The 23,628-nt window shown below is 57.9% G+C and overlaps 1 protein-coding gene across 7 annotated transcripts in view; it reads right to left on the bottom strand.

The window, feature by feature from the left end:
• The window catches only part of GTF2IRD1 (GTF2I repeat domain containing 1), a 67,850-nt gene extending 49,129 nt beyond the window's left edge, over nucleotides 1-18,721 (bottom strand). For 3 of the 7 annotated variants that reach the window (XM_051635746.1, XM_051635751.1, XM_051635748.1), the window contains exon 1: nucleotides 3,468-3,550. In XM_051635746.1, the coding sequence (XP_051491706.1) occupies nucleotides 3,468-3,509 (42 nt within the window). In that variant the 5' untranslated portion in view covers nucleotides 3,510-3,550. Of the gene's footprint in view, nucleotides 1-3,467; nucleotides 3,553-17,099; nucleotides 17,144-17,270; nucleotides 17,290-18,677 lie in introns of those variants that run through there. The other 4 variants (XM_051635753.1, XM_051635750.1, XM_051635749.1 and 1 more) reach the window with 4 other exon arrangements.
• Between the last annotated feature and the right edge of the window lie 4,907 nt (nucleotides 18,722-23,628).

Genomic DNA, 23,628 nt, shown 5'->3' with positions numbered 1-23,628 from the left:
GCCCCATTCCACCTCTGCACCCCCAGTCCCATCCCCTGGGGGCACTGGGTGACTTGGGGACCGTCACGCTGCTGTCACAGGGAGAAAAGAAACATTAGTTTTATTTATTTTTTTCAAACGTTAAAAAAACCCAACCAAATTATTTTATTATTTCATCTTATTACTCTGACTTAGTCGTGCAGGGCTGGGGTTGCCTTGCCCCAGCTGGCCCAGGACAGGGGCAGGCAGCCCACATGGGCCCGGCTCTTACGACACCTCCTTCCTCGCCTCCCTCCACAATCCTGGCAAAGATTAGAAATTTGTCCCCGGGGGAGTTTCACTGGTGAATCACCTGGGCTGCAGCAAAGGCAAACCAGACAGGTGAGGAGGCTCCCAAGCCCCTGCAGAACCCCCAGCAGCTCCCCCCAGCCCTGCATCCCCCAACACAAACACCCCCCGCTCCGGCACCGTTTCCAAAGCCTTTGGGAGCAAACAAAAAAAGACAACAGGAAAAAAAAACAACCCTGAGCCAACCACAACCCTCCGAAAGGAAATTTCCAAGCAGAAAACTGGGTTATTATATGCCTTAAATTATAAACAGGTTCAATTAGGAGAAACTGAGGGGAGTTTATGTGAGGCAGCAGCTCGCAGGGCACAGCTCCAGCATCGCCGGCCGGGCTGGGACTCGCCCCATGGCAGAGGTGGCTGCAATAAGCTCCCGGTGGTGACTTTTGTCCCCCTTCTTCTTGCTCATCTTTTCATGCCTTACAGCAGTTTCCAGCCCCGTGCCACAACCAGACGGAACGCTTTGTTATTTATTCAGCCATGCTGGTGTGTCCAGGCTGCCATGGTGGGGCTTGAAGAAGGATGTCCCCTGCCCTCCTGCCACCGCCCTCGCCTTGCTATATACAAAAGCATAAACCCCCAAAGTCCAGTTTTCTGGGGCTCATAAAACTGGGCTGACCTTCTTGCTTGCTCTCCCCCTGCCTGCCACTCCTTTGGGCCACCCTTGCCATCAGCAAAAAGGCAATCATCCCTTTTTTTGGGAATTACCCAAGGCCAAATCCAGATGAGAGTGGGCGACACCACGAGATGGGAACAGCCAAATGCTCAGGAGGCACCGAGGACATCCTGCATCTTACACTGCTTTCTACCAAGATTGGTTTTAAACTGAATGGAGTGACTTTGGGGTTTTTTTTTTGCTACCATATCTGACAAATGTAACCCTGGTGGTTTTCACCACATGAAGCACCTCCTGTAACGAGGACACCAGACCACTCACCACCCACTGCAGGGCAAAGCACCCGACGGCGGGTGCCCTGACCCAAACCCACCAGCGTTGGGGGACACCAGCCCAGCCACTGCACTGAGGCCTGGTGGCAGCAAGGGAGCAGATCCCCAAAGAGATGCCACCAGTGCTCCCCCCTTGTCCTTCAGACATTACAGCATCACCATGGAAATCCCCACCCCCAACACCGGCCCGGGGTGTTTATAAAACCTCCGGCCGCGTGGGTTGGCTCCTGGTTCAGGCAGCCAAAGAGGAATATAATCCATGAGAGCTGTGACCATTCAGCATGCTGTGGGAAAAAAGAGGGGGGGGGAAGACAAGACCATCATGCCTGTCCTGCCTGCAGCTCCACTTAAGAGTGGCTGGAAATCATCTGCTTATTCATTTTTCCAGGAAAATTCTGCCTGCTGCTTCAGCAGTGCTGGGGAGACTATGGAAAGCCTAAACAAGCCAGCCACAATTCCAGCAAAATATTAAAATATATGTGTGTATAATGATATTTAAAAGATAGATACATTTTAGAGGTAGGTCTTGACATGGAATTACAAGTTGTTTTCCCTGCCAGGGAGAGGAGGGGCAGCCCAGGGGTGCATCAGGGCAGGGGAAGGCGCTGCTGGGTGGGGAGGAAATAAGGCTACCAGGCAGCAAATGGATGTTAGAAGGTGGCATTTGGGCTTCTTGGCCACCTGAAGCACTTGATAACCCACGAGATGCCAGGTGCCACATTTAGCTGCCTCCATCCCCCGGAGACCGAGGGAGCAGGAGGAGCACCCACAGGGCAGGAGGGGGATGTGACACCACAGCCCAGCACACACGCACGTAACGACCTGGTCCTGCACGTAACCAGGAGACAACCCTGATTTTATTTGTCACTGCCTCTTATTCCGAGAGGGCATATTTAAAGGGGATTTTTAAAAATTACACTGGTCCTGGAGGACATTTAAGCAATTAGCCCTGGCTATCATTAAACATGCTTTAAAATCCACCAGGAGCCTGACAGAGGGACAAATCGCATCCTTTGCTAGTGCTGGGACAGCATCCCCCCTCCAAGTGAGGGGACCCCTGTGTCCCTGCTGGAGACATGGCTTTGGGGCAGGACCCACACTAAGGGTGATCTCACCAGCACACCATCCCAGGAGGAATTTCTCTGCCCCACTGCACCTCGGGGACTTCAGAGCTCCCCTTTCTTGGCAGGCGGCTGTTAGCAGCCAGGTGCCCGGCGAGCTGGAGTCACTGGAGCAAAAAAGCCCTGGAAACCACATCAACCGCAGCGGGGTGAAAGCCAGGGGTAGGGACTGCGCCTGAATTTCAACTGGCAGCTTTTTTTCCCCCCCCCTAATCCCTTAAGCAAACACGGGTACCAGCAGAGCTGCCGGATGCAGAGGCCGGCCCCGCGCTCGCTCAACATCCCGGTTTTGCCGCAGCGGTGATTTCTGCTCCGCGCGGGCGACTCGCTCGTGGCACCCTGGCTTTATCCCACCCCTGCTGCTGGGCTAATCCCTCAGCCCTTACACCTAATTCAACCTCTCCATCCCAAACCAGCATGAAGTGAAGCCACACGACTGGTCTTTTAGGGTGGTTTCTTCCTTCACTAAGGAGGCTCCGCTCGCAGGTGGCCGCTGAGCTGTGCCGTCTGCACCGGTGCCAGCAGTCCAGCAGGTAACTGCAGCTTGGGGCATTTGTAAAATGCCCAGAAATACCCTCAAATGTCTAAACACCCACAGCCCAACCCCCCCAGATTCTTAATCCCCACTGGGGCAGGCAGAGGGGTGTGTTTTTTTGGGTGCCACCCCGCTGCTGCGAACAAGCACCCACCGAGGCCACCTCAGCATCCCCCGAAGGTGGGTACCAGTGCACCCCAGCCCCATAACCTGGTCCAGCTGCTGCCTTGTCTCTCCACACATCCACAAATTCTTTTTTTTTTTTTTCCCCCCTACTTTTCAAGCCAATATAATTTTGCAAAAGTCTGAGAGCAGCAGAGCTGGGGGGGGGGGAGGACAAACAACCCCTGGCACACCCCAAGGTCCCCGTCTGCTTGTGCCCGCATCCTCACCCACCCCGCTGGCTCTGCCGGTTCTCCCAAGCCCTCTCTTTTCCCCCCCCCCACACCTCCTACCAGCAGGGTAGTACCAGGCAGAACAATCTCCCACCACCAGACACCTCCTCCCCTGTTTCATTTCCCCCACAAAACCCGGGGCACCTGCTGGAAAAGCTCCTCACGTACACACCAGCACCACAACATCCACCGGCATCGCCGCCTCAGCTCCGCTTTCCCGGATAATCCGGTGCCTGTCGCCCTTTAGTCCCGCTTATAAAAGATGCAAAGAGCAACCCGGGGGCTCCCGCAGGGGGACGTATCCACTGCAGGAATTTTGGCTTTCCCCCCCGACCAGGGTGGTGCATTCTGCCACCGCCTTGATTTTCTTCCGGCCTAGGCAAGCGCACAAATGCAAGCTAGTGAAATTATAGCAGGCTGCTGTTAGTGCAGAGAGAGACGGGTAAGGATCAAGTGCTCCTCAGAAGCTGAGCCTCATCTCCCCCAGGATAAACACTTCCCTGTCCTGGTGGCTGCTGGGGAATGTGGTTATGCCCATGGAGCTCCAGCAGCACCACTCGCAGCTCCAGACAAGTTTCCACGCCGCAACCTCAGAGCAGGCAGGAGCAGAAGCTCTTGATTCCAGCAACTGCCTCTTCATTTATCAAAGAAAAGGAAAAAATTAAGGCAGGGTGGGAGATAAGTGTTAAATGGGAGCGTTCCCACCATTGCAGGGAAGGGATGGAGTGAGCACTGTGCATGGGAAGTGGCTGCAGCTGAGATGGATCCCATCCCGGCTGGTGCTGAGATGAGCTTCGTGGTGCCCAGTGGGTGAGCAAAGGGACCTGGGTGCCCCCAGGGACGAGCCTCCCTCCCTGGGGAGGGACACCCAACCCCCAAAACCCACCTGGGGAGCTGAGCACCCCTTCCCGTGCCAGCCCCAGGGGACAAACCGTGGTGCTTTGCAGTTCCTAGAAGGAGAGGCAGGCGGCGAGGGCACAGATCCCATGTCCCACGCGCCAGGGCTCGGATTGCACTTCCCAGAAGCGGGCAGCCAGGGGAAGCCAAAATTAGCAGGAGACTAATTCTGCCCCTCGGTACATCCCCTGCCCCAGCACCACAGCACCTGCTGACGGGGAACTGCGTGTCCTGGTCACGGCCAAGGAGACACCAGCAACCCCTTCCCTGGAACAGAAATGAGGTGGAAGGAGCCCAGAAGCTCGAGGACAACCTGCTGGGCAGGCCTGGGGGCTGCACCAGCATCGGTGCCCAGTCCCAGGTCCCCTCACCACCCCCCCCTTATGGATACCCAGGCCCAACACTGCACACCCAAATGGGCACCAGGGTGGGGGGAAGGAAGGGGGATACAGTTTCCAGCCTCTGGTTTGGCAGCGTGGAATCTAACGCCGGGGTTATTTAAAGCCCGAGTTTGAGCAGCGTTCAGCTCCCGCTTGCGTGATCAGGATAAAAAATCGCAATCCTAATTCCTGGCCCCCCGGTGCCTATGGCAACTGGTATCCGTCTCCTTGGAAACTAATCTCGTGGTATTTGAACAATGTACCAAGGGCCTTTAATCTCCCAAACACTGTAAATCTTTATTCTAGCCTGCTCGCCTCCTACCCCAAGAGCCAACATAAAAAGCTTGTTGTTTTCCGTGAAGTCACCGAGAGCCTAACTGGAATTTTATATTACACAGGCACATGCTTTTCTTTGGGGTTGTTGTTTTTTTTTTTCCTCCTTTCCCACCACCCCTCAATTAAAGAAAAAATCCCATGCCATGGCACCAGCCCCACATCCCAGTAGGAGGTTTGCTTTCTCCAAATGGTGCCCAATGACCCATCCCAACAGTCATCCTAGTTTGCAGCGTCTGAGGCTTGAGTCTGTCTCACCGGGAGCTGGTCCAGACAATAACAACAACAATAACACATAATAACTCTGAGTTATCTAGCAAAAAAAAAATTAAAAATCCCCAGACTGCAAGTGTACAAAGACATGGTGCCCAAGCTGAGGGCAATGAGTTTGTAAGGGCTCAGGAGTGATGGTCCCACCCTGGTCCTTGCCATAGGAGCAGATGCTGGCGGGCACCTTGTCTTCCTCCATGCCACTCAACCCTGATGTATTTTTCCAGGGTGTTTTTCCTTTGCAAATCTGCTGTTGATGGCACTGACCCCCCCCCCCAGCTCCTGGGCAGGAGTGGGGTGGCCCCAACACCCCCCCACGCTGACCCCAGCCCGCTGCCACCACTGCTCATCACCCGCTCTCCCCTCTGCCCGGGTAATTACCTCTGTGTAAGGAGGTTTCTGATAGGGAGCTGCTACCTAATCTCATCATGTTTTAATTTTATCTCTAATATTTCACTCCGGTTACTGGTGTCTCAGCATCAAGTACTCCCCGTGTTACAGGACGAGCTGTTTGCTAATCCCAGGCCTGGCTCTCTGCAACATAAATAAGCTCAATAAAATGGTTTTCTAAGAGGATGAGAGGAGGCTCAGAGACAGGAGCATCCCACGCCCTGAGCTCCCTGCTCCCTTCTCCCTTACTTTATAGGATGAGTAGGGAAAGGCAAGAGCAGGTTCCAGGTCCCCCCCAGCACTGCCCTTGTGCCCAGAGAGCACGTGCCAAGAGCTCCAGCTCTGCCTTGTCCCTGGTGGCCTGGATGCCTGCCCAGGATGGACCATCCTGCTCGCCCAGGGGACTCACCACCAGCAATGGAGCAGTCTTGGTGAAACTGAGCACACACCTGCCCCGCACCAGGGACCTGCTGGGGTTGGGGGGAGGCTGCCAGCTCCAGCTGAGATCCCCGTTTCCTTCCCAGGCAGCCTCTGGCTGTGGCACCAGCCCCGAAACCTGCTGCTCCTGAGCAACCCCGTTCCCCGGGCGCTATCAGGGCTCGGCATCACCACCAGCTGCCAGACACAAACAGCCGCGGGTGCCGCCCAGCCCGGGCAGAGACATCACCCTCCGTGGGGAGACAACCTGCCAGGAGACACCAGGTCCAGCCAAGGATGACTCTGGCTTCCTGGGCCCTGGCATCACGACTGGGGTTGCAATGCTGGGCCGTGCCATGCTGGTCCTGCATCCTGGGAGCAGCACCTCTGTGGCTACAGGGGGGTCCTGGGGGGGTCCCCAGCCCGTGGTCAGGTTTCCCAGTGGCTGGCAGAGCCATGCACCTCCAGCCAAGGTGTCCCTACTGGTGTGACTCTTCCTACAGCTGGGAGGGGGAGGTTTGGCTGTGTCTAATATAGCTTGGGCACCCATCACAAGATCTGCCCCTGCTGCGTTCGTGGGGGCTCGGGTGTTTTAAGGCTGTGCCCTGAGCCCTGCCAGGCTGGGTGGCAGCCAGCAGCAGCCAAGGGACAGGCAGACAGACAGACAGGGACAAACCCACACCCAGAGACAGTGATTACACACCCCCAGCTCCCAAAGTGCCAATTCCCTGGCCGTACCTCTGCTCTCCAGTGAGCTGCCCTTCACCTGGGAAGGGTGACCCAAGGGTTCCCCAGTGGTGCCAGGGTCCCACCCTGCTGCCCTGGCAGGATCTGGGGTGGGGTGGGGAGGGTGGAGGCGGTGGGAGCAGCCCTGATAGCCTCCCATTCCAGCTGTGACTCAAAGGCTGCCCAGGCTGTCCCCAGGGAGCTCTGTGAGGGCAGCCCTGGGCTGGCCTGCACCCAGCTGGGACCTCTCCCACATGCTTCTGCTTGGAGTCACCCTGGGACAAGGTGACCTGGCTGCTGACACCTCCTCCCTCCTCAGACACAGCAGCCCTCAGGCTCCAACACGATGGCCTGGACCAGCATTTCCTTTCCCCTCACACCTCTCACCTCCTGAAGCACACAAACCCCATCTTCCCAAGGGAAAACTGGCCTGGAATCCACCTTGGTTGCTATCACCTCGGGGAGACACCAGCCCCTTCCCCAGCGGGATGTCACCACCAGTTCTATCCCCCCAGTTCAACTCACCCACCCTGCAGCCAACCAGCCCTGCCGTCCTGTCCCACTCACCCTATTTCAGGGCGGTTTAGCAAGGAAAGTCAACAGAGATGTCCCCCAACACCAGCAAGAAGGGACCCTGCAAGGACACCGAGCCCCCACGGCGCTGGCACGACCCCGGCACACGGGCACGGCGGAGCCCGAGGTCTCGCAGAAACACGTTGCCCCCTGCTAAATTCCAGCTTAATTCTCATTTCCATTGTGTTATGAAACACATTATCTGTTGAAACTAAGTCAACAGTTGTTTGCATTTACGTGTAAACACAGCGAATATTAGGAACAGGGCCAGCATTATATTTGCATACGAAATGCTGCCTGCGCTGCCCTCTCTGCCTGGCTCTTCTCCATCCCTGCAGTTAAAGACACAGGGAGATGGTGAAACCCCAGACCAGAGCAGCCCGAGAAGCTAAAAACCCCCTTGTTTCTCCCCCCTCTACTTTTATTTTTGTGCAGCAGGAAAAACACCCCTTTAAACCCGCAGACTGCACCGTCAGGCACAACCCTTCATCTTGGGCCCAAACCGAAACCGCTTCAAATTCCCAATGATACGCGCATCTTATCGGGCCCGCTCTGCATAGCACATAAATATTTATTTGCTTCTAATCCTGCAAAGCAAACCTGCCTCGTGGCACATTTCCCTTCGTCGGCAGCTCTGGCGCCCGACGAAGCGCCAAGGGACACAGCATCCCAAATCTAGAGCCTGCTTGAAGTGCAAGGGCAGGGAAATTAGCACCCAACATCCAGCACCCGCTGCCTCTCGGGGTGCCCGGGGCAGGTTGAGGGGTGCTAAGGCAGCCATAAGACACCCCAGTTCCACAACAGCAGGGAAAACAAAAGCCTGGCTCAGACATGCCATAAAGAGCAGAAAATAAATCCATGTGCGTTGTGGTTTGGGTGTGGGAGGTGGCTCAACATAGATTTAGCTCCAGGACGTTGATGCTTCCAGGAGAGGTGATACCAGGGGTGGGAACCTGCTCCTCAAAAAAAAAAAAAAGGAGAGATTTTTGGGGCTGTGCAAAGAGAGAGCACCTCATCACGGGGAAGGCAGAGGGCCCACGACTTATTTTTCACACGTGCACTTGTCAGGTTGAAAACCAGAAACCCTCTGATGTCTTCATGAGCAGCTCTACCACCAGGGACCAACACCGGCTCTCCACGCCCCCGGTTCAGGACGCCCCAGTGAGACCCAGGCAGCCTCATCCACCACAAAACTGACACAGAAAAAGTGGATTTTTCAAATACCAAACCACCCCAACACCAAACGCCTCCCCACGACCTCATTTCAGCAGAGGGACGGGAAGCAGCACGCTCACCTGCACCCGTCCCCGCTCTCAGCGTTCAGGTTGGGACCCATGGAGACCGAGAGGTAATTTCTTAATCAGTTCCCCTTAAATGGGTGGCAAGCAATTAGGCAGCATGGGTGCCAAGGGCAGGGCAGTCAGGGAGCTCTCAGCTCAGCTCCTCACGTCGCACGGAGCTGGGAAACACGGAGCTGCTTTCTGATGGGCAAGTAAATATTTAAATAGGAGGGTTTATTTCGGCCACCCTGCTGCTGTGCCTCATCCTCTGCCAAGCTGCTGAGCCAGGTGGAGCCCAAAAACCTGATGGAAAGCAAAATGCTCCTTCTTCCCAGGATGGGAGCAAGCACCCTAACCTCTCCCTGAGGCTGGTGGTCTGGGATGGGGTGGAGGAACCACCCTACAAGAGGCTTCCCCGGGTGCTGAGCATGATCTTGCATCTCTCCAGTATCTTCAAGGAAAGCTTCTTGCAGCCTGAAACCAAGACCTCTGGGATATCAGCAGGCCCTGGGATATCAGCAGGCCCTGGGATATCAGCAGGCCAAAGAGGGGTACAGCCTCATCCCCATGATCATCTCCCCCAGCCCCCCTGCCAGGGGGTCACCAAGGCCCTGAAGAGGCAGCCCAGCTCTCCCCAGCATCCTTCCAGCTACTCAGAATACCAAGGGCAATAAAGAGAAACTCAAGCAGGAAGCAAAATCAATACTGAGAAGGAAGGTTCTGGGCTTAAATGCTTTTCCTAGCATGGCTGGTGAGAAGCAGGTTAGTGAAGGAGAGAGAAGAGGAGAGAAACCCCCGAGCACAGACACAGCACAGGGGTTTAGAGGTGTTTGCTGTCAGGTTTTCCACAGCATCACTGATGGTTTCTGGACAGGGAGCACGCTGGGGTGGGGGGCAGACCCAGCCTGGCACCCCCCTAAGTGTGATCTGACCACGAGTGAAGAGTTATGGGGAGGAGGAAGGGAGAGCCCAGCACCACGTCCTGGCTCACGCTGAGGGGTGCCAGCGTGCAGCCCAGCTGCTGCCATTCTGCTTTTGGGGGGTGCAGAGCAGTGGGAAGGGGGCACAGCCACCCTCCCACCACTCTCCTCACCCACGACCTGGCCTGAACCATTTCCCATCCTGCTCTTCAGGTCCTGCATCTCCACAGGGCACCAGTGGGCATTGGCTTCCCCCCCCAACCAGGGAGAGCACTGAGGGGGAGCTGGCTTGGGGTGAGACCCCCCCCCCCATAAAAGATGGGAAAGCCAGCATCCTGGAGCATCCTCAGCTTCCCACAGCAGAGACAACCCCTGCATTATTTTTCATTACCAGGTTTAAAACAATAAAGGATGCCTACGTGCTCTGGCAACCCAGCACAAGCCCCGTGGTTAAAAATAGCCCTTTCCAAGAGCAGGGCTGCCAGCCACCCACAGGCACCCTCAGCCCCCTGGGACACGCTCTCCACTCCATCCACTGGCATCACCACTCCTGATCCATGGCACGCCAGAAAGTCAGCAAGCATGGAAAGCTGCCTCTCACACGCAGGAGAAAAACAAATCAAGCAGGAGGCAGGAAAAAAAAACAAAGACTTAATAAAATAATTCTGTGATATTCAACCTCTACGGCAAGGGGAGAAAGAGAGGAACGAGGAGGAAGAAAACTGGCTGGCTAGGAAGCCACAAGCCAAGCAGCTGGTGTTGAGGAAGCATCTGAAGATGCAGGGGTCTGTGTGTTTCAAGGTGCAGAGGGAGGCAAACGTCGCCCTCATTGGCAGCCAAAGTAGAGGAAACTTTCGCAGGGCTGCGGCAGCACCCGAGCTGCTTTTCTCATGGAGGGCCTGGCAGGCAGGCAGGGACAGGGCTGGATCCCAGCAGGTGTCATTCCCACGGAGATGGAGACCTTGTTTTTCAACCAGCGGCGGCATCGTGCGTAAACGGCAGCGGCAAAGACGGGGGGAGACAAAGAGGGATTTCAAGAGAGACGCGTCATCCTCAGAGCGGCGGCCGCGGGGAGACGGAGAGGGAGAGCCCTGGGGCTGACCTGCTGCTCTGCCAGCTCCCTGGGAAGGAATCAAGCTTGGGGCAGGTGGGGAAAAAAAATATAACAGCCCACCTGAACAATAAGTATTTGAGGAATCCAGGATGGAGGTGGGATTTTTTCGTGACAGGTACCAGGTGCCTGCTCCTCCCTGCAGCAGGAGCCAGCGAGGAGCAGTGGGAAGGGCACGGGTGGATGCTGGATCCATCCCAGAGCCTTGCACAGGGGGGGGCTGGGGATGCACCACATCCCCTCAGTCATCCTATGGGACTCTCAGGTCGTGCTTGCCTCTCCTGTGTCCTCCCCCTCCTCTCTTTTGAGGTAAAATTAATAAATAAATACAACCTGACACTCATTCTAACGGCGTTAATAAATGTTTCATGCCCTGTTAAAGGTCTCCTGCTCCCACCACAGATCTCACCAACAGCACATGGGCCACGGGGTTTGGACCACACTGCTCCATGCCCAGCATCTCCCAAGGAAGCAAAACGTGGCAAATGTGCCAGAAACCTGGAGCCAAGCTCTCCTCACCCCCTGCTCTCAATGCCAGCCTTCAGCCAAGCTGCATTTGGGGGTAAGGAGGGTGTTGGTATTTTGGGGAGTAAAACCACCCCTAGCTCGAGCTAAAATGCTGTAATTTCACTTCAGGGGCTTCTAGGCATTTTTCCCCAGAAAGATGAGATGAAATTACAGCCTGGTGATGCCCCTGAAGGGTGCAGAGCAATTTATTTTCAGTGATCCTCCTCTAATGAAGCTAATTTATAACCTTGTCAGAAGGAGCACACAGACTCGGGGCACCGACGTGGTTCCCTTCCCCCCTCCTGCCTTTCCCAGGATGAAAACCTCCGACCCAAACCCCAACCAGGATGTTTATTTAAGGCCCAAAACCCCAAAGGCACTTTAAACAAGCGGAGTTCCTCACATATTTTGCCGACCGAGCGTGATCCTTCCTGCTGGTGATTGCAAAAGGACTTCCAGGACTGGAGCTGGGGGGGGGAGGTTGGGGGGGTGTCCCTGCTGCCACCAGGACAGGGTTGTCCCACTGCTGGGATGGCAGGGAGGATGATGCCGTGGGACCCAAGGACCTGGTGGTGTATTGGGGTGTCCTCATGGACCAGAGCATCCCCACACATCGGGGTCTCCATGGGTGACCCAGTTTTTGAGGGACTCGCCCATGATCCTAACATCACCCCAACAACTCCACCACACTCCAGAGGGCCCTGGAAGGGTTCACCAGCTCATCCCCTGGCTGGTCAAAAGGGAGGAAACCATAAGAAAAAAGAGAAAAAAGCCCTTTCTCCCTCTGTACAGAACCACAGAATCACCAAGGCTGGAAAAGACCTTTCAGATCATCAAGTCCAACCCATGACCAGCACCACCACATCTCCAGCCCATGGCACTAAGTGCCACCTCCAGCCTTTCCTTGAACACCTCCAGGGATGGTGCCTCCACCACTTCCCTGGGCAGCCCATCCCAATGTCTGATCACCCTCTCCATGAGGAAGAGCTTCCTGATACACCAACCCCTCCTGTTTCTCCTGGGCCCCAGGGGACCGGTGGCGGAGAGGGGCGAGGAGGAGCAGGCAGCTCCAGCAGATGCTGGATGGTAACAACGTTATATTTACCTAACAAGATTGCTTCATGGTAGCCCTCCAACAACAAAGCCAGAGGGACTGGAGGCAGCAGCCAACCCCCGGGCTCTGACAAACCCAGGTGCCAAACAGATAGAGATGAAAAACATCTACCTATAAATCACGATTTCAGAGCTGATGTGAATACACTGATTTTTTCACACACACACACACACACAAAAACACCACACATGATTCGTGTGCACCAAAAGCAATGCACAATTCAACGTTTTAAATCCTTCCAGGTGCTGGGCAGCAGAGCTGCAGTAACAATTTGGGTGCTGCCCTGGGCACACGGGGCTCAAACCCAAACCTCCCCACTCAGGACAGGGCTATGCCAGCAAGAGTTGCTCTGGGCAGGGACTGTCCTTGCTGCTGCACAGCCAACAGGGTCCTGGCCTGCTCAGGACTAAGGCAAAACAAATAATAAAGATAATTCCCACATATTTAATCATTAGCAGAGCTCTGGGTAGAAATGAAAATCAGGCCCCGACTAATCAGGGAGATGTAATCCTGCCTTTCCTACAGGTTTTTCCATTCCTGTCTCCTGCAATGAAACAAGCAGAAAAACTGACCCCAAAGCCCAAGGGCAGCAGGGACAGCCCTGTCCCACCACTGCTGGGGGAGATACCCCAGAACATCCCCACCAGGGAGCTCGGTGCCAGTCCAGCCCCAAATGCAAACCATCCTTTTGGGAAGGTCTGAGCAGCAGCATCCAGGGGGAAAAAACCCTCCCAGCACAGTGGGCTCTGCCCTGTGGTGGGGCACAGACCAGCAGCTCATCCCAAACCTTTCAGCACCCCAGAGGCTCCCCCCCCCAGCAGTGGGCAGGAGGGCAGTGCCAGCCTTAGCAGCACTGCTCCCAGGTGCCACCACTGCCCCCAGGTGCCACCACTGCTCCCAGGTGCCACCCCTGACACTTACAAAGTGGCCAGGCTTAATTCCAGGCACAAGAATCATGGCTAATTAGAAGCAGGGCTGAGTTTGCCCCTTCCACCCCTCCATGCCAGCACAAGGGGCTCTGTCCATCTCCAGGGAGGTCCCTCCATCCCCAGCACAATGGCCAGAGCTGTCCCCTCTGCCCAGGGCTGACCCGTTGGTGCCACCAGGTCAGAGCTCCAGGGGTGGCCAGTGTCCCAAGGCCAGGTCACCTCACGCAGACATGAAGGAGGTGGGTGCTTTCCCAGGCAGACACAGCCAGAGGTAAAAGGCAAGACACGAGCTCTGCCCAAGCCTGGGTGTGGAGACACACTTGTCCCCACATGTCACCCTTTAAATGGTGACAAAGCATCTCCTTGCACAGCAACCAGACAAAACCAGGGAAGTTTTCTCTACCCACTGCAAATCTTTCATTCCCTGACTGGCACCTTGCTCCAGAGAACTCCCTCTGCACCCACCACAAGTTTTCCCTAAGCCAGACTGACCACCTCTGTCAGCTTCCAACCAGCAGATACCAGAGGGAAAGCTCTGAGGGTTTTTTTGGGTTTTCTTCTTGTTTTTTAGGGAGGGAGAAGGAAGCCAAGGGCTCCTTGATGCCTCCACCACCAGCACAACCTGTGCCTGGAATCCCACATGTCCATCCCATGCCTCAGCCAGGGATGGATGGGGCTTAGCTCCAACCTCTCTACCAAACCCCTCTTCTCGTGTAAAGGGATTTCTCAGCCCATCTTCAACCTACACCACGGAGCTGCTGGTTATCAGGGCCTGGACACTGCAAGTTTCTCCTGGAGGTGGGCAAATCCTTCCAGCCTCCATCCACCCATTACAGGGGAAGGTTTCTCCTTCAGGAACATCATACCCCCCAGTTAAGCAGGACACTCAACCCCTGGCAGCAACCAGCACCCTAATACATCACCAGAACGTGCAAGAAATGCTAAAAAAACATGAAAAAAAGTTACCAAACATCCTGCCCACTAGTTCCCCCAGCACCACCACCACCTCCAGAGGAACCTGTGTCCCACAGCACGCTCTGAGCTCCCAGGTTTTCCACAAGTAGATCAGCAGCAGGTTTGTGGTGTCCACCACAAGAATTAAGACACATCCACTTGCACCCACTGCTCGGGTGGCCCAGGGGTGCAGCCAGACCCCAGCACACCCTGCAGGGCACATCACCCACGGGTAGGGGACATCTGAGCTTGTCCCCTTCAAGCTGCTGGGGCAGAGGCCCCCAACATGCAGGTGGGTGCTGGATGACATGCTCCCAGGTCCCCTCCTGGGTCTGCTCCTACCTTCCCACCTGCATTTGCTCCTTTTGACGATGAACATTTCAAGAGGATGAAGACTGACACCTCATCCCTCAGGTGAGAGGTGGAGATGGGCTCTGCGTGGGGACATCCCGGGAAAGGGTCATGACATCCCCGTGGATGTGCAGCAGCAGAGCCAAGCTCCTGGCCCCCTGCTGAGGTCAATTCTGTCCTTAAACCAGCCAGACCAGCACGGAGCAGAGACAAGGCAGAGCAAACTCCCCCCAGCACCCCTCTTCCCACCACCCCACCTATGGGAAAGCCTCACTGGTGCTGCAGGCAAGTCCCTCAGAAACCACCAAGGTGTCTGTCAGGAGGTGGCATTTGGCCACAGCTCCCAAACCAGGATGGGATGTGCAGGTATTGCCCACAACAGCAACACCCCAGCTGCTCAGGGGATGGCTCCAGCAGCAGCTCCCCCAGCCCATCCCTGCCCCATCACGCAGTGGGGCCAAGACTCACCCTGACCCAATTCACATCCTTCTCTTGGGCTCGAAGCAAATCCAACCCCCTAAGCCATGAAGTGTTCAGCCAGTGAGCAAAAATAACACCCAACCACCCCCTTCATCCATAAAGTCCACCTGGATTCCAGCCCTCAGCCTTCTCACAGCTTCTCACCAGACTGAGGGCTCCTGACCTCCTTTTGAAGATGATGCTTCAGGAGATTTAAATAAAATATGACCTGTGAAGGGACAGGCTGCAATGGAGCAAGGCCTCTGGGAATCCTTGCTCCAGCCTGCACAGACCCACCAGCTCCCTGGGAAACCTCCAGCCAGAGCTGCTCACTGCCCTCAGTCCTGCTGCTCGGGCCAGCATCCAGATGGACACCAGAGGCCATCCCTACAGCTTCCAGCTGGGCTCTTCCCAATAAATGAATCAATAAATGCATTTTTAGCTCCTAGATGGATATCTCCATCCTTGGAAGGGCCTCCCAGTAGGTCCTTCCCTCTCCTTCTCCCTGTCCTCGAGGACAAAGCTTCCGGTGATGGCAAACTTCACCCCAACTGCCTTCAGCATCTGCCTCTGCTCCCCCCAAGGCCCCAGGGAGGTCCTGTCACTGCCAACAAGACGCAAAGCAGGCAGATGTGGCCAGAGGGCCAGGAGCAAAGCACGGACACCAAACCCAGCCCCTCACCCACACATCCCCTTCCCCAAACCATCACCCCACCACCTGCACCCCAGCCCGGCCGTCCCGGGGGAGCAGCAGTTGCCATCCAGACCACCTCACCTTCCCTGCTGAGCCACCACCACGTCCACCCACCACAGGCATCTGGGAAGGGATGCCGGTGGCACAAGGAACAACCCCACCCTCTGGCCACCGGGCAGGGCAGGACACGGTGCTGCTGCCCCAGCTGGGGACAGATGGAGTCCTGAGCCCAGCCCCGGGGCCAGCCCTGAAGGACAACCAGCCAGGGACCAGCCTGGCCAGTGGCCAGAGTCCCTCCACATTCCTCCAGCCCGGCCGCCGGGGGGGGGGTGCAGCCGCCACCGAAATTCCCAAAGGAAGTCCAGGGCATTGATAATTGCTGAAAAAAATCTGAGCTATTTCCTGCGGGAGCAGCAGATGGGAATCCCCTGCCAGCTCCCAGTGGGCGCTCGCTTTGGGCTGGGGTTTGGGGTTTTTTCTCCTCATCTCAGGCAGAGCATCACTCAGGTCACGCACGAGGCGCGCCCTGCGGGGCAGCCAGACCTGTCCCCTCTGTGCTGGCCCCAAAGTTCACCCTTCTTGTCACCTCCTGCCCTTACACAAGGTCCCAACAGACTTGACTGGAAAGGTGTCAGGCTTCAGGGCCAGTCCCAGGCTGACAATGAGGGCACCACGTCTCTCGCCCAGGCTGGTAGGGCAGGTTGCTCAATACGTCCCTGAGCAGGTTCCTTCCCTCCTCTCCTGGCTTCTCATTAGTGAACCTAAACGAGCAGCAACCCAGGGCACCACCAGCAGCTCCTCCACCAGGACATGAAAGCCCTCTCTGCGGGGAGAGCAGAGGGAGGTGGCGGTGGCCACCCGTGTGTGTCACCCACAGCTCCTGCAGGCACCCCCCGAGGGCAGCTGCCTGGCCCCTTCCCTGCCCACAGCCAGCAGGGACACATCTGGGCAGGCATCACCCCAAAGACGGGGGGGGGGAGCCTTGAGAGGCGTCACCTCTCAGGGGAAAACGGGGGGGGGGCACAGCCCCAAACCGGGGCACCTGTCCCCCCAGCAGCCACCGCCACCCTGGCTCTGCGGGGACGAAGGGACAGGAGTGGGGGGGCCAGAGAGCCAGGAGGGGCCAGCCAGCTGTGACCCTTCAGCATCCCAGCCCCCGCGGGGCTGCTGGGCACCCCCTCTGCTCCCCGACTCTGGAGCCCGCGCTGCGGCGCTTCCCCCCGGGAGCGCGCAATTCCCGGGTCCCAGCCGGGTCCCAGCCGGCATCCTGCGGGATTCAAGTCGCTCCCATCCCCGGGATCGTTCCCCAGCTGCAGCACTTCCAGCAGCTCCTTCAGGGGCAGGAGAGCCGTGCCGGCATTCCCAGGCTCCCTCTGGATGCGGCAGGAGGAGCGGGGCCGGTCCCGCAGCGCTGCTCGGCGGCTCCTCTGAGCCCTCCCCCCCCCCAACAACAACAGCACCCCGGGATTACCTGGCTCCGGGGCTCACTCCGCTGCAAGATGTATTAATAGGATCGCTCCGATTTACAGCTTATCCCGGATAAACCCACCGCCAGCCCCGCGCGCTGGAAGGACAAGGGCACCAGCTCCCCCGGGAGCAACTTTCTCCCCCCCCCCCACCCCATCAATGGTCATCCCCGCACCTCGAGCAACCTCCTCTCGCACCGGGGAGCCGCAGAGGATGTTTGTCCCTCCACACACCGCCCCCTCTCCCCCCCCGGAGCCAAGGCCGGGTCACCAGCCCAGCCCGAAACCCCCGAGCGCTTCGTCAGCTCATCCCTGCTTTGCTATTTCCAGCCGCGCTGCCGCTTCTCCCCAGCTGCCCCCCCAGGCCCCGCAGCTGCCCCCCCCCAGGCCCCGACCACCCCCCGCAGAGGGGCAGGTGCCAGCCCTGGGGCTGCCACAGGGATCCAGGACACCAGTGGGGTTGCTGGGCAGCGGGGGACAGCCCGATCCCCCCCCCCCCCCCCCCCCATGTCTGACCACCCCCAGCCAGCACCCCCCCGGGGCTATCTCCCCCCCCCCCCCATCCCCACTGCCCCCCGCCTCTCCCTGCCGCACCACCCAGCACCGTCACCTCCATCCCCTAATGCCCCCCACCCCCCCCCCCCCAGCCCTACTGCCCCGTGGCACCCCCAGACCTGACGGACCCCACCGACCCCGAGCCCCAGCATCACCCCCAGCATTCCCCCTGCCTGCCCTAAAGCCCCCCCCCCCCCAGCCCTCATATCCCGAGCATCTTCCCCAAGCCCTATAGCCCCCCCAAACACCCCTCTGAGCCCTAACATCGCTCCCCAGCCCTGATGCCCCCCGGCAGCCCCCAGCACTGTCCTCTCCCAGTATCCCAGTTACCCCCCCCACACACTCTCCCGGCCCTGACGAGCCCAGCACTCCCACTCAGCATCCCCCAGCCCTACTGCCCCCCCTGCACCCCCCAGCCCTAACAAACCCAGCATCCCCCAGCCCTATCGCCCCCCGACATCCCCCAAGCCTTGATGCTCCCCTGCACCCCCCCAGCCCTAAGACCCCCCCCAGCAGCCTCCAGCCCTCTCACCCCCCCAGCCCAAATGCCCCCTGCACCCCCCGCAGCCCTAATGCCCCCAGCCCCACCACCCTCTACTACCTCTAACGCCCCCCAAACCCCATCACCCCCCCCCATCCCCAATACCCCCCCAAGCCCTATCTCCCCTCTGCACCCTCCGAGCCCTATCACCCCCTCCAGCCTTAACGCCCCCCTGCACCCCCAAACCTAACCTTCCCCTCCCCAGCATCACCCCCCCCCCCCCAAAACCCTCTTTCCCCCCCACCCCCATCCCTAACACCCCCTCCAAACCCCATCTCACCCCAAGCATCCCCCAACCTCCGCCAGCCCCCCCCCCCCCCAGAGCTGGGATGGGATGGGGGGGGGGGGTAGTATTGGTGGTGCGGGGGGTGGGGGGGGTGATGGTGCGGGGTGGGGGGGGGGTGATGGTGCGGGGTGGGGTGATGGTGCGGGGGGGACATAGACACACCAGGAGAAGGGGAAGGGGGGGGGCAAAACTTTTCCTTACCGCGGGGCTGGGGCGCGGCGGTCCTGCCTCCCCCGGCGAGGCTGCGCGGGAGCGGCGGGGGCGGGCGGGGGGGGCCGGGATGGAGCCGCCTCCCACCCCCCCTTCCCCCCCCCCCCACCCCACCCCGGGCGGAGCCGGTGCTGCCCGGTGGGGGCTGAGAGGGAAGAGAAGGAAGAGAAGGGACGGGGGAGGGAAAGGGAAGGGGCAGGGAGGGGAAAGAAGGGGAGGGGGGGGGGGGGGGGGTGTTAAAAAAAAAAAGGCAAAAAAAAAGCAAACCACACACACACACAAAAAAAAAAAACCCCAACGACCAACCCCCAGCCAAGCTGAGGCTGGGAAGGGAGAGCAGCTCTTTGTTCTGTAATCCCAGTAAAAGTGCCAGCCATTCGCCCCGCCGCTAATCCCAACCCCGCTCAACGGCACCATCCATTGGCTGCCAGTTCCGTGCGGGATTAACCAGCCCCAGCCGCGGGCGGGGGGGGTTTGGGGGGCAGGCGGGGGCTGCGGGGAGACCTCCCGTGCCGTGCCGGGTGGTGCCGAACCGCGCTGGTTGGGCAGGGGGGAGCTGGGCAGGCTGGGGGCTGCGGGAGGCTCTGGGGTGCGCTGGGGACCTGTCGCCACCTGTTGGTGTTTGGCGCGGCTGGGCTTGGCACGGTGCGGCTCGGCGGAGCGGGCTCCTGGCACGGCTCGGCACGGCACGGCCTTGCCCGGCTCGGCTCGGCACGGCCTGGCCCTGCGCGGCACGGCATGGCTCAGCACAGCCTGGGTCATCAGCACGGCACAGCCTTGTCCCCAGAGGCTCAGCTTGGCTTGGCTTGGCTTGGCACAGCTTGGTGTGGCACAGCTTGGCACGGCACAGTCTTGCTTCTTAGGGCTCAGGTCAGCTGAGCATGGCACAGCTTGGCATGGCCTGGCCCTGCACAGCTCAGCATGGCCCAGCATGGCTTGGCCTGGCCTGACATGGCATCGCACTGCACGGCTCAGCAGGGCATGGCACAGCTCAGCCTGGCCCCACACAGCTCAGTTTGGCATGGCATGGTCTGGCCCTGCATGGCTTGGCATGGCACAGCTTGGCACAGCCTTGCTCAGCCTGGCACCACACAGCCCTGCTCGGCATGGCCTGGCTTGGCACGGCCCATGAGGGCACAGCTTGGCACAGCACAGCCTGGCCCTGTATGGCCCAGCTTGTCATGGCCCAGCACAGCACAGCCTGGCCCTGTATGGCCCAGCTTGTCACGGCCCAGCTCAGCACAGCCTGGCCCTGTATGGCCCAGCTTGTCACGGCCCAGGACAGCACAGCCTGGCCCTGTATGGCCCAGCTTGTCATGGCCCAGCTCGGCACAGCCTGGCCCTGTATGGCCCAGCTTGTCATGGCCCAGCACAGCACAGCCTGGCCCTGTATGGCCCAGCTTGTCATGGCCCAGCTCAGCACAGCCTGGCTCTGTATGACCCAGCTTGTCATGGCCCAGCTCAGCACAGCCTGGCTCTGTATGACCCAGCTTGTCATGGCCCAGCTCAGCACAGCCTGGCTCTGTATGGCCCAGCTTGTCATGGCCCAGCTCAGCACAGCCTGGCCCTGTATGGCCCAGGTGCCCCCAGGGGCAGGGATCACCTCGCGGGCTCCTCGCTGCCTGTTAAGGAACAGCAAATTAAAACAAATGGGGAAAAAAAACCAACTCTCTCTAAAACTGGGCAGCACTTGAAGCTCCCAGGTTGGGAACTGCTGACAGTTTTTCCCCTTTGAAGCTCACATGATGCAGCTGCTCCATGAGCTGGATTTTGTTTTAAACAAGGGATGATTTATCACCGCTCCGGGGCCACGGGGAGAAAAAAAAGCATTTGAAAACACTTATTTTTTTTCCCCCCCCAGTTTCTGGAGGAGCAGGGAAAGGTTGGTGGGGTTTGTTGGTGCTGCTGAGCCCCACGTAGGCACCCGGAGGTTGGGGAAGCACCTTTCCCAGCAGACCCCAGTGTCCCTCCCTGTGGCATCAGGCCTGACAAACTCATTGCAGTGGTTGGGGGGGTGCTGGGAGGAGTCCCAGCACAATCCCAGCAGGAATGGAAGGTTTTGGTGGGATGGGGCAGGGCAAGGTCCCTCCGGGAGCAGGTCCCCAACTCGCTGTCCCTTGGAGACCAAAGGGTGAGGGAGAAGATGGTTGTTGGATCATTGCATGGAAGGTCTTACACTGAAGGAAGAAATCAGGGCATCTTTGGGCTAATTATCTTTAAGCCAGACCTCCCCACCCCCCCAAAAAAAAATTGAAAAATAAAAGAAAACCCACCCAAATGACTATAATTAGGTCAGCAGAGCACGGGAGCTGAGCAAGGGATCTCCTGGAAGGACAGACAGGTCTGTGGCCAGGGCTCTGCTGCCCCTTGTCCCTCTCATCCTGGCTCTTGTCACCTCCTTGTCACCCTGTGGCCAGACCCCTGTCCCCACCTGTGCAATTAAAACATTGAGGGGAAAAATGTGTTTTGGTGCAACATCCAACACCCCGAGGGCAGGTGTGCTCTGCCTGTGCCCTGTGCTCCTGGTTGCCCCCCAAGATGTGCCCTCCCCGGGCTGGCACAGGGCACCCCAACCCCACCGGGCACCAGGGGGGTCCCCACCAGTCAGAAACATGAGGGGTTGGTGTTTGGGGAATCAAGCAAAGCCCCCCCTGCCTTGTGTCCAACTCATCCCTGCAGGAAATACTCCTCAGGGAGACACTTCTCGGAGCCCTCCAAAGGACACTGGTCCCTGGAGGGGACCTTGGCACTAAGGTCCTTTTTTCCCAAAGCTCAACATCTGCCCCATTCCAAAAGTGCTGGGAATTGTGCTGCCTTTTCTCCTGGCTCTGGATCCCAAGAACTGGTGGCAAGGCTGGGACCCCAGGGGCTGTGCCTGCTGGTTTGAAGGACCCGTTTTGCTCCTCACCCTGGGGGGAACCAACACAAGGTTGGAGACCCAGAGGTGCCACCTTCAGTCACCCGTGTGTGGATGGGGAGCTCAGCACACGTGGCCAGCAGCAGATCCCAAGGGAACCTCTGCATCAGGTGCCATCCCCAGGCAGGGCCGTGAGTGCTGAGGAGCAGGAGAGGCCAAAATGATCCTGAAATGTGGAGAAGGAGCCTGGGGAGATGGTGAGGAGGAGGGTGGGCTGAGCTGCAAGGGTGCTGGGAGGGACAGGCTGAGCCCACCCTGCTGCCAGCGGGGGGGGCTATGGGCCTCAAGGGGAGGTGGATGGTCTGGAGGAACCCCAGATGTTCTCCAGATGTTCCACAGGTGGAGGTGCTGGGTGCTGCGAGCTGGACTCAGGCCCCCTGGACCCCCATCCTCCAGGCTTATTAAAAGGAAGCCTGGGATGGCCACAATGGCTCAAACACTCTCTCCCAACTCCCCTGGAGGAACCCACCCCAGCAGGATAAACCACGAGATGTTTTCTCTGGGGCTGCACAAACCCATCCAGCCAGGTGGTTTAATCTGCTCCATCTGCAGCAATAAAGAAGTTCCTTGTCACAGCACCCACAAAAGAACAGGCAGCATCCCCAGAAAACAATCCTATCTGCAGAAAGATTTCTTTTCTCTCTCTTTTTAATGTTTTTAATTTGTTAATTGGTGACTTCTGGGCATCACAGGAACCTTTGCTCGGCTCTGATGTGCTGATTTCTTCTCTCGGTGGAATTGGAGATCACAAAAATGTTTAAAAAATATGGAGAGAGGAAGAAAAGCTGCTGCTTTAGAAGAGGGAAGGGGGGGGGGAAGTTTTAGTAAGGTCAGGAGAAATTTAATTGGAGGAATGAGTTTGTTTCTGCTCTCCTGAAGGGGTTTTGTGCTCTTGTGCTGGAGCAACTCGCTGGTTAAAGCAACTGAGGCAAAACAAAATGGGGTTGAAATGATAGATCCAAGAGTGGGGCAGTTCTAGGAACCCCCTCATGGATCCTGGGTGAGCAGTGGGGATGTGGGGGGCTGGCAGTGCCCCCCTGGCTCCTGGCACCACCCTGGGCAGGGCTGGGGATGCACTATCCATGGCAAGAGACCAGGTGAGGAGGAGGTCCTGGGGGGTGCGGCTCTGGGTGGGAGCTTGGAGGGGTTTTTTGGGGAAAAAAAAGAGCTTTTCAAGCCATTGCCCACACTGGGAGTAAAAAGTGGAGCAGATCCAGGGCTGGGGTTGGGGCTGGATTTGCAGCGAGTCCATCCTTGCACCCAGAGCAGCTCCTGTGGGCAGAGCTGTGCACCAAGGCAGCCCAAAGCCTTGTCAGGTCTTCTCCAAGATAGATGCTGTTGAGGAAAACTGGCAAGGATCCCCTGCAGAACCCAAGCTGGCATCTCTGGCTCCCAAACATATGAGTAGAAAGATAAAAAACAAACCAAAACAAACCCTCTCCCCCATTCCCTGCCCCCTGGGGCACAGAGATGGCTTCTAGTGGGTATTTGCTTTGGGCACTTTGGGCTGCATTTATCACCTCCATCTGCATTCACCACGTCTATCTGCATTTATCACCTCTTTTTGTCTGCATTTATCACTTTTATGGACCCTGTGCCAGAGATAAAACCCTTTTCCAGTTGTGTTCCGTGCATCCCTTGGATTTTTTTTTCCATGCTGATGAGAGCCCAACGAGGTGCTCCCAAACTGGAGCCTCTGCACAGTGTCCTGGGGAGCAGAGTGGGGAGATTTCAGTTTTTTAATCCCCCCCCCTAAGCAGGAGGAAAGGTCCTTTCCTAATCTGATGTTGTCACTGGGGTTTTTTTTGGCTCGACAGGACAAGGGACAGGAGGGCAGGTACCCACAGCAGCCCTAGGGGGGGTCTGACAACCCACCCCTTGGCCTCAGGGTCCCCTCTGCAGGCTTGAGGCACTCGAGTGGGCCTGAGGAGGGCTCACCTGTGGAAATCCCACTCCCTGCCAAGGGAAAGCAAGTGTCAGGGTTGTCCCTGAGCCGGGTTTCAGCCAAGAGCATCATCTCCTGCC

Source organism: Apus apus, chromosome 18, assembly GCF_020740795.1.
Source record: "Apus apus isolate bApuApu2 chromosome 18, bApuApu2.pri.cur, whole genome shotgun sequence".
NCBI lineage: Eukaryota > Metazoa > Chordata > Aves > Apodiformes > Apodidae > Apus > Apus apus.
The sequence above is the reverse complement of the archived record's forward strand: the minus strand, read 5'-3'. Positions and strand labels throughout refer to the sequence as shown.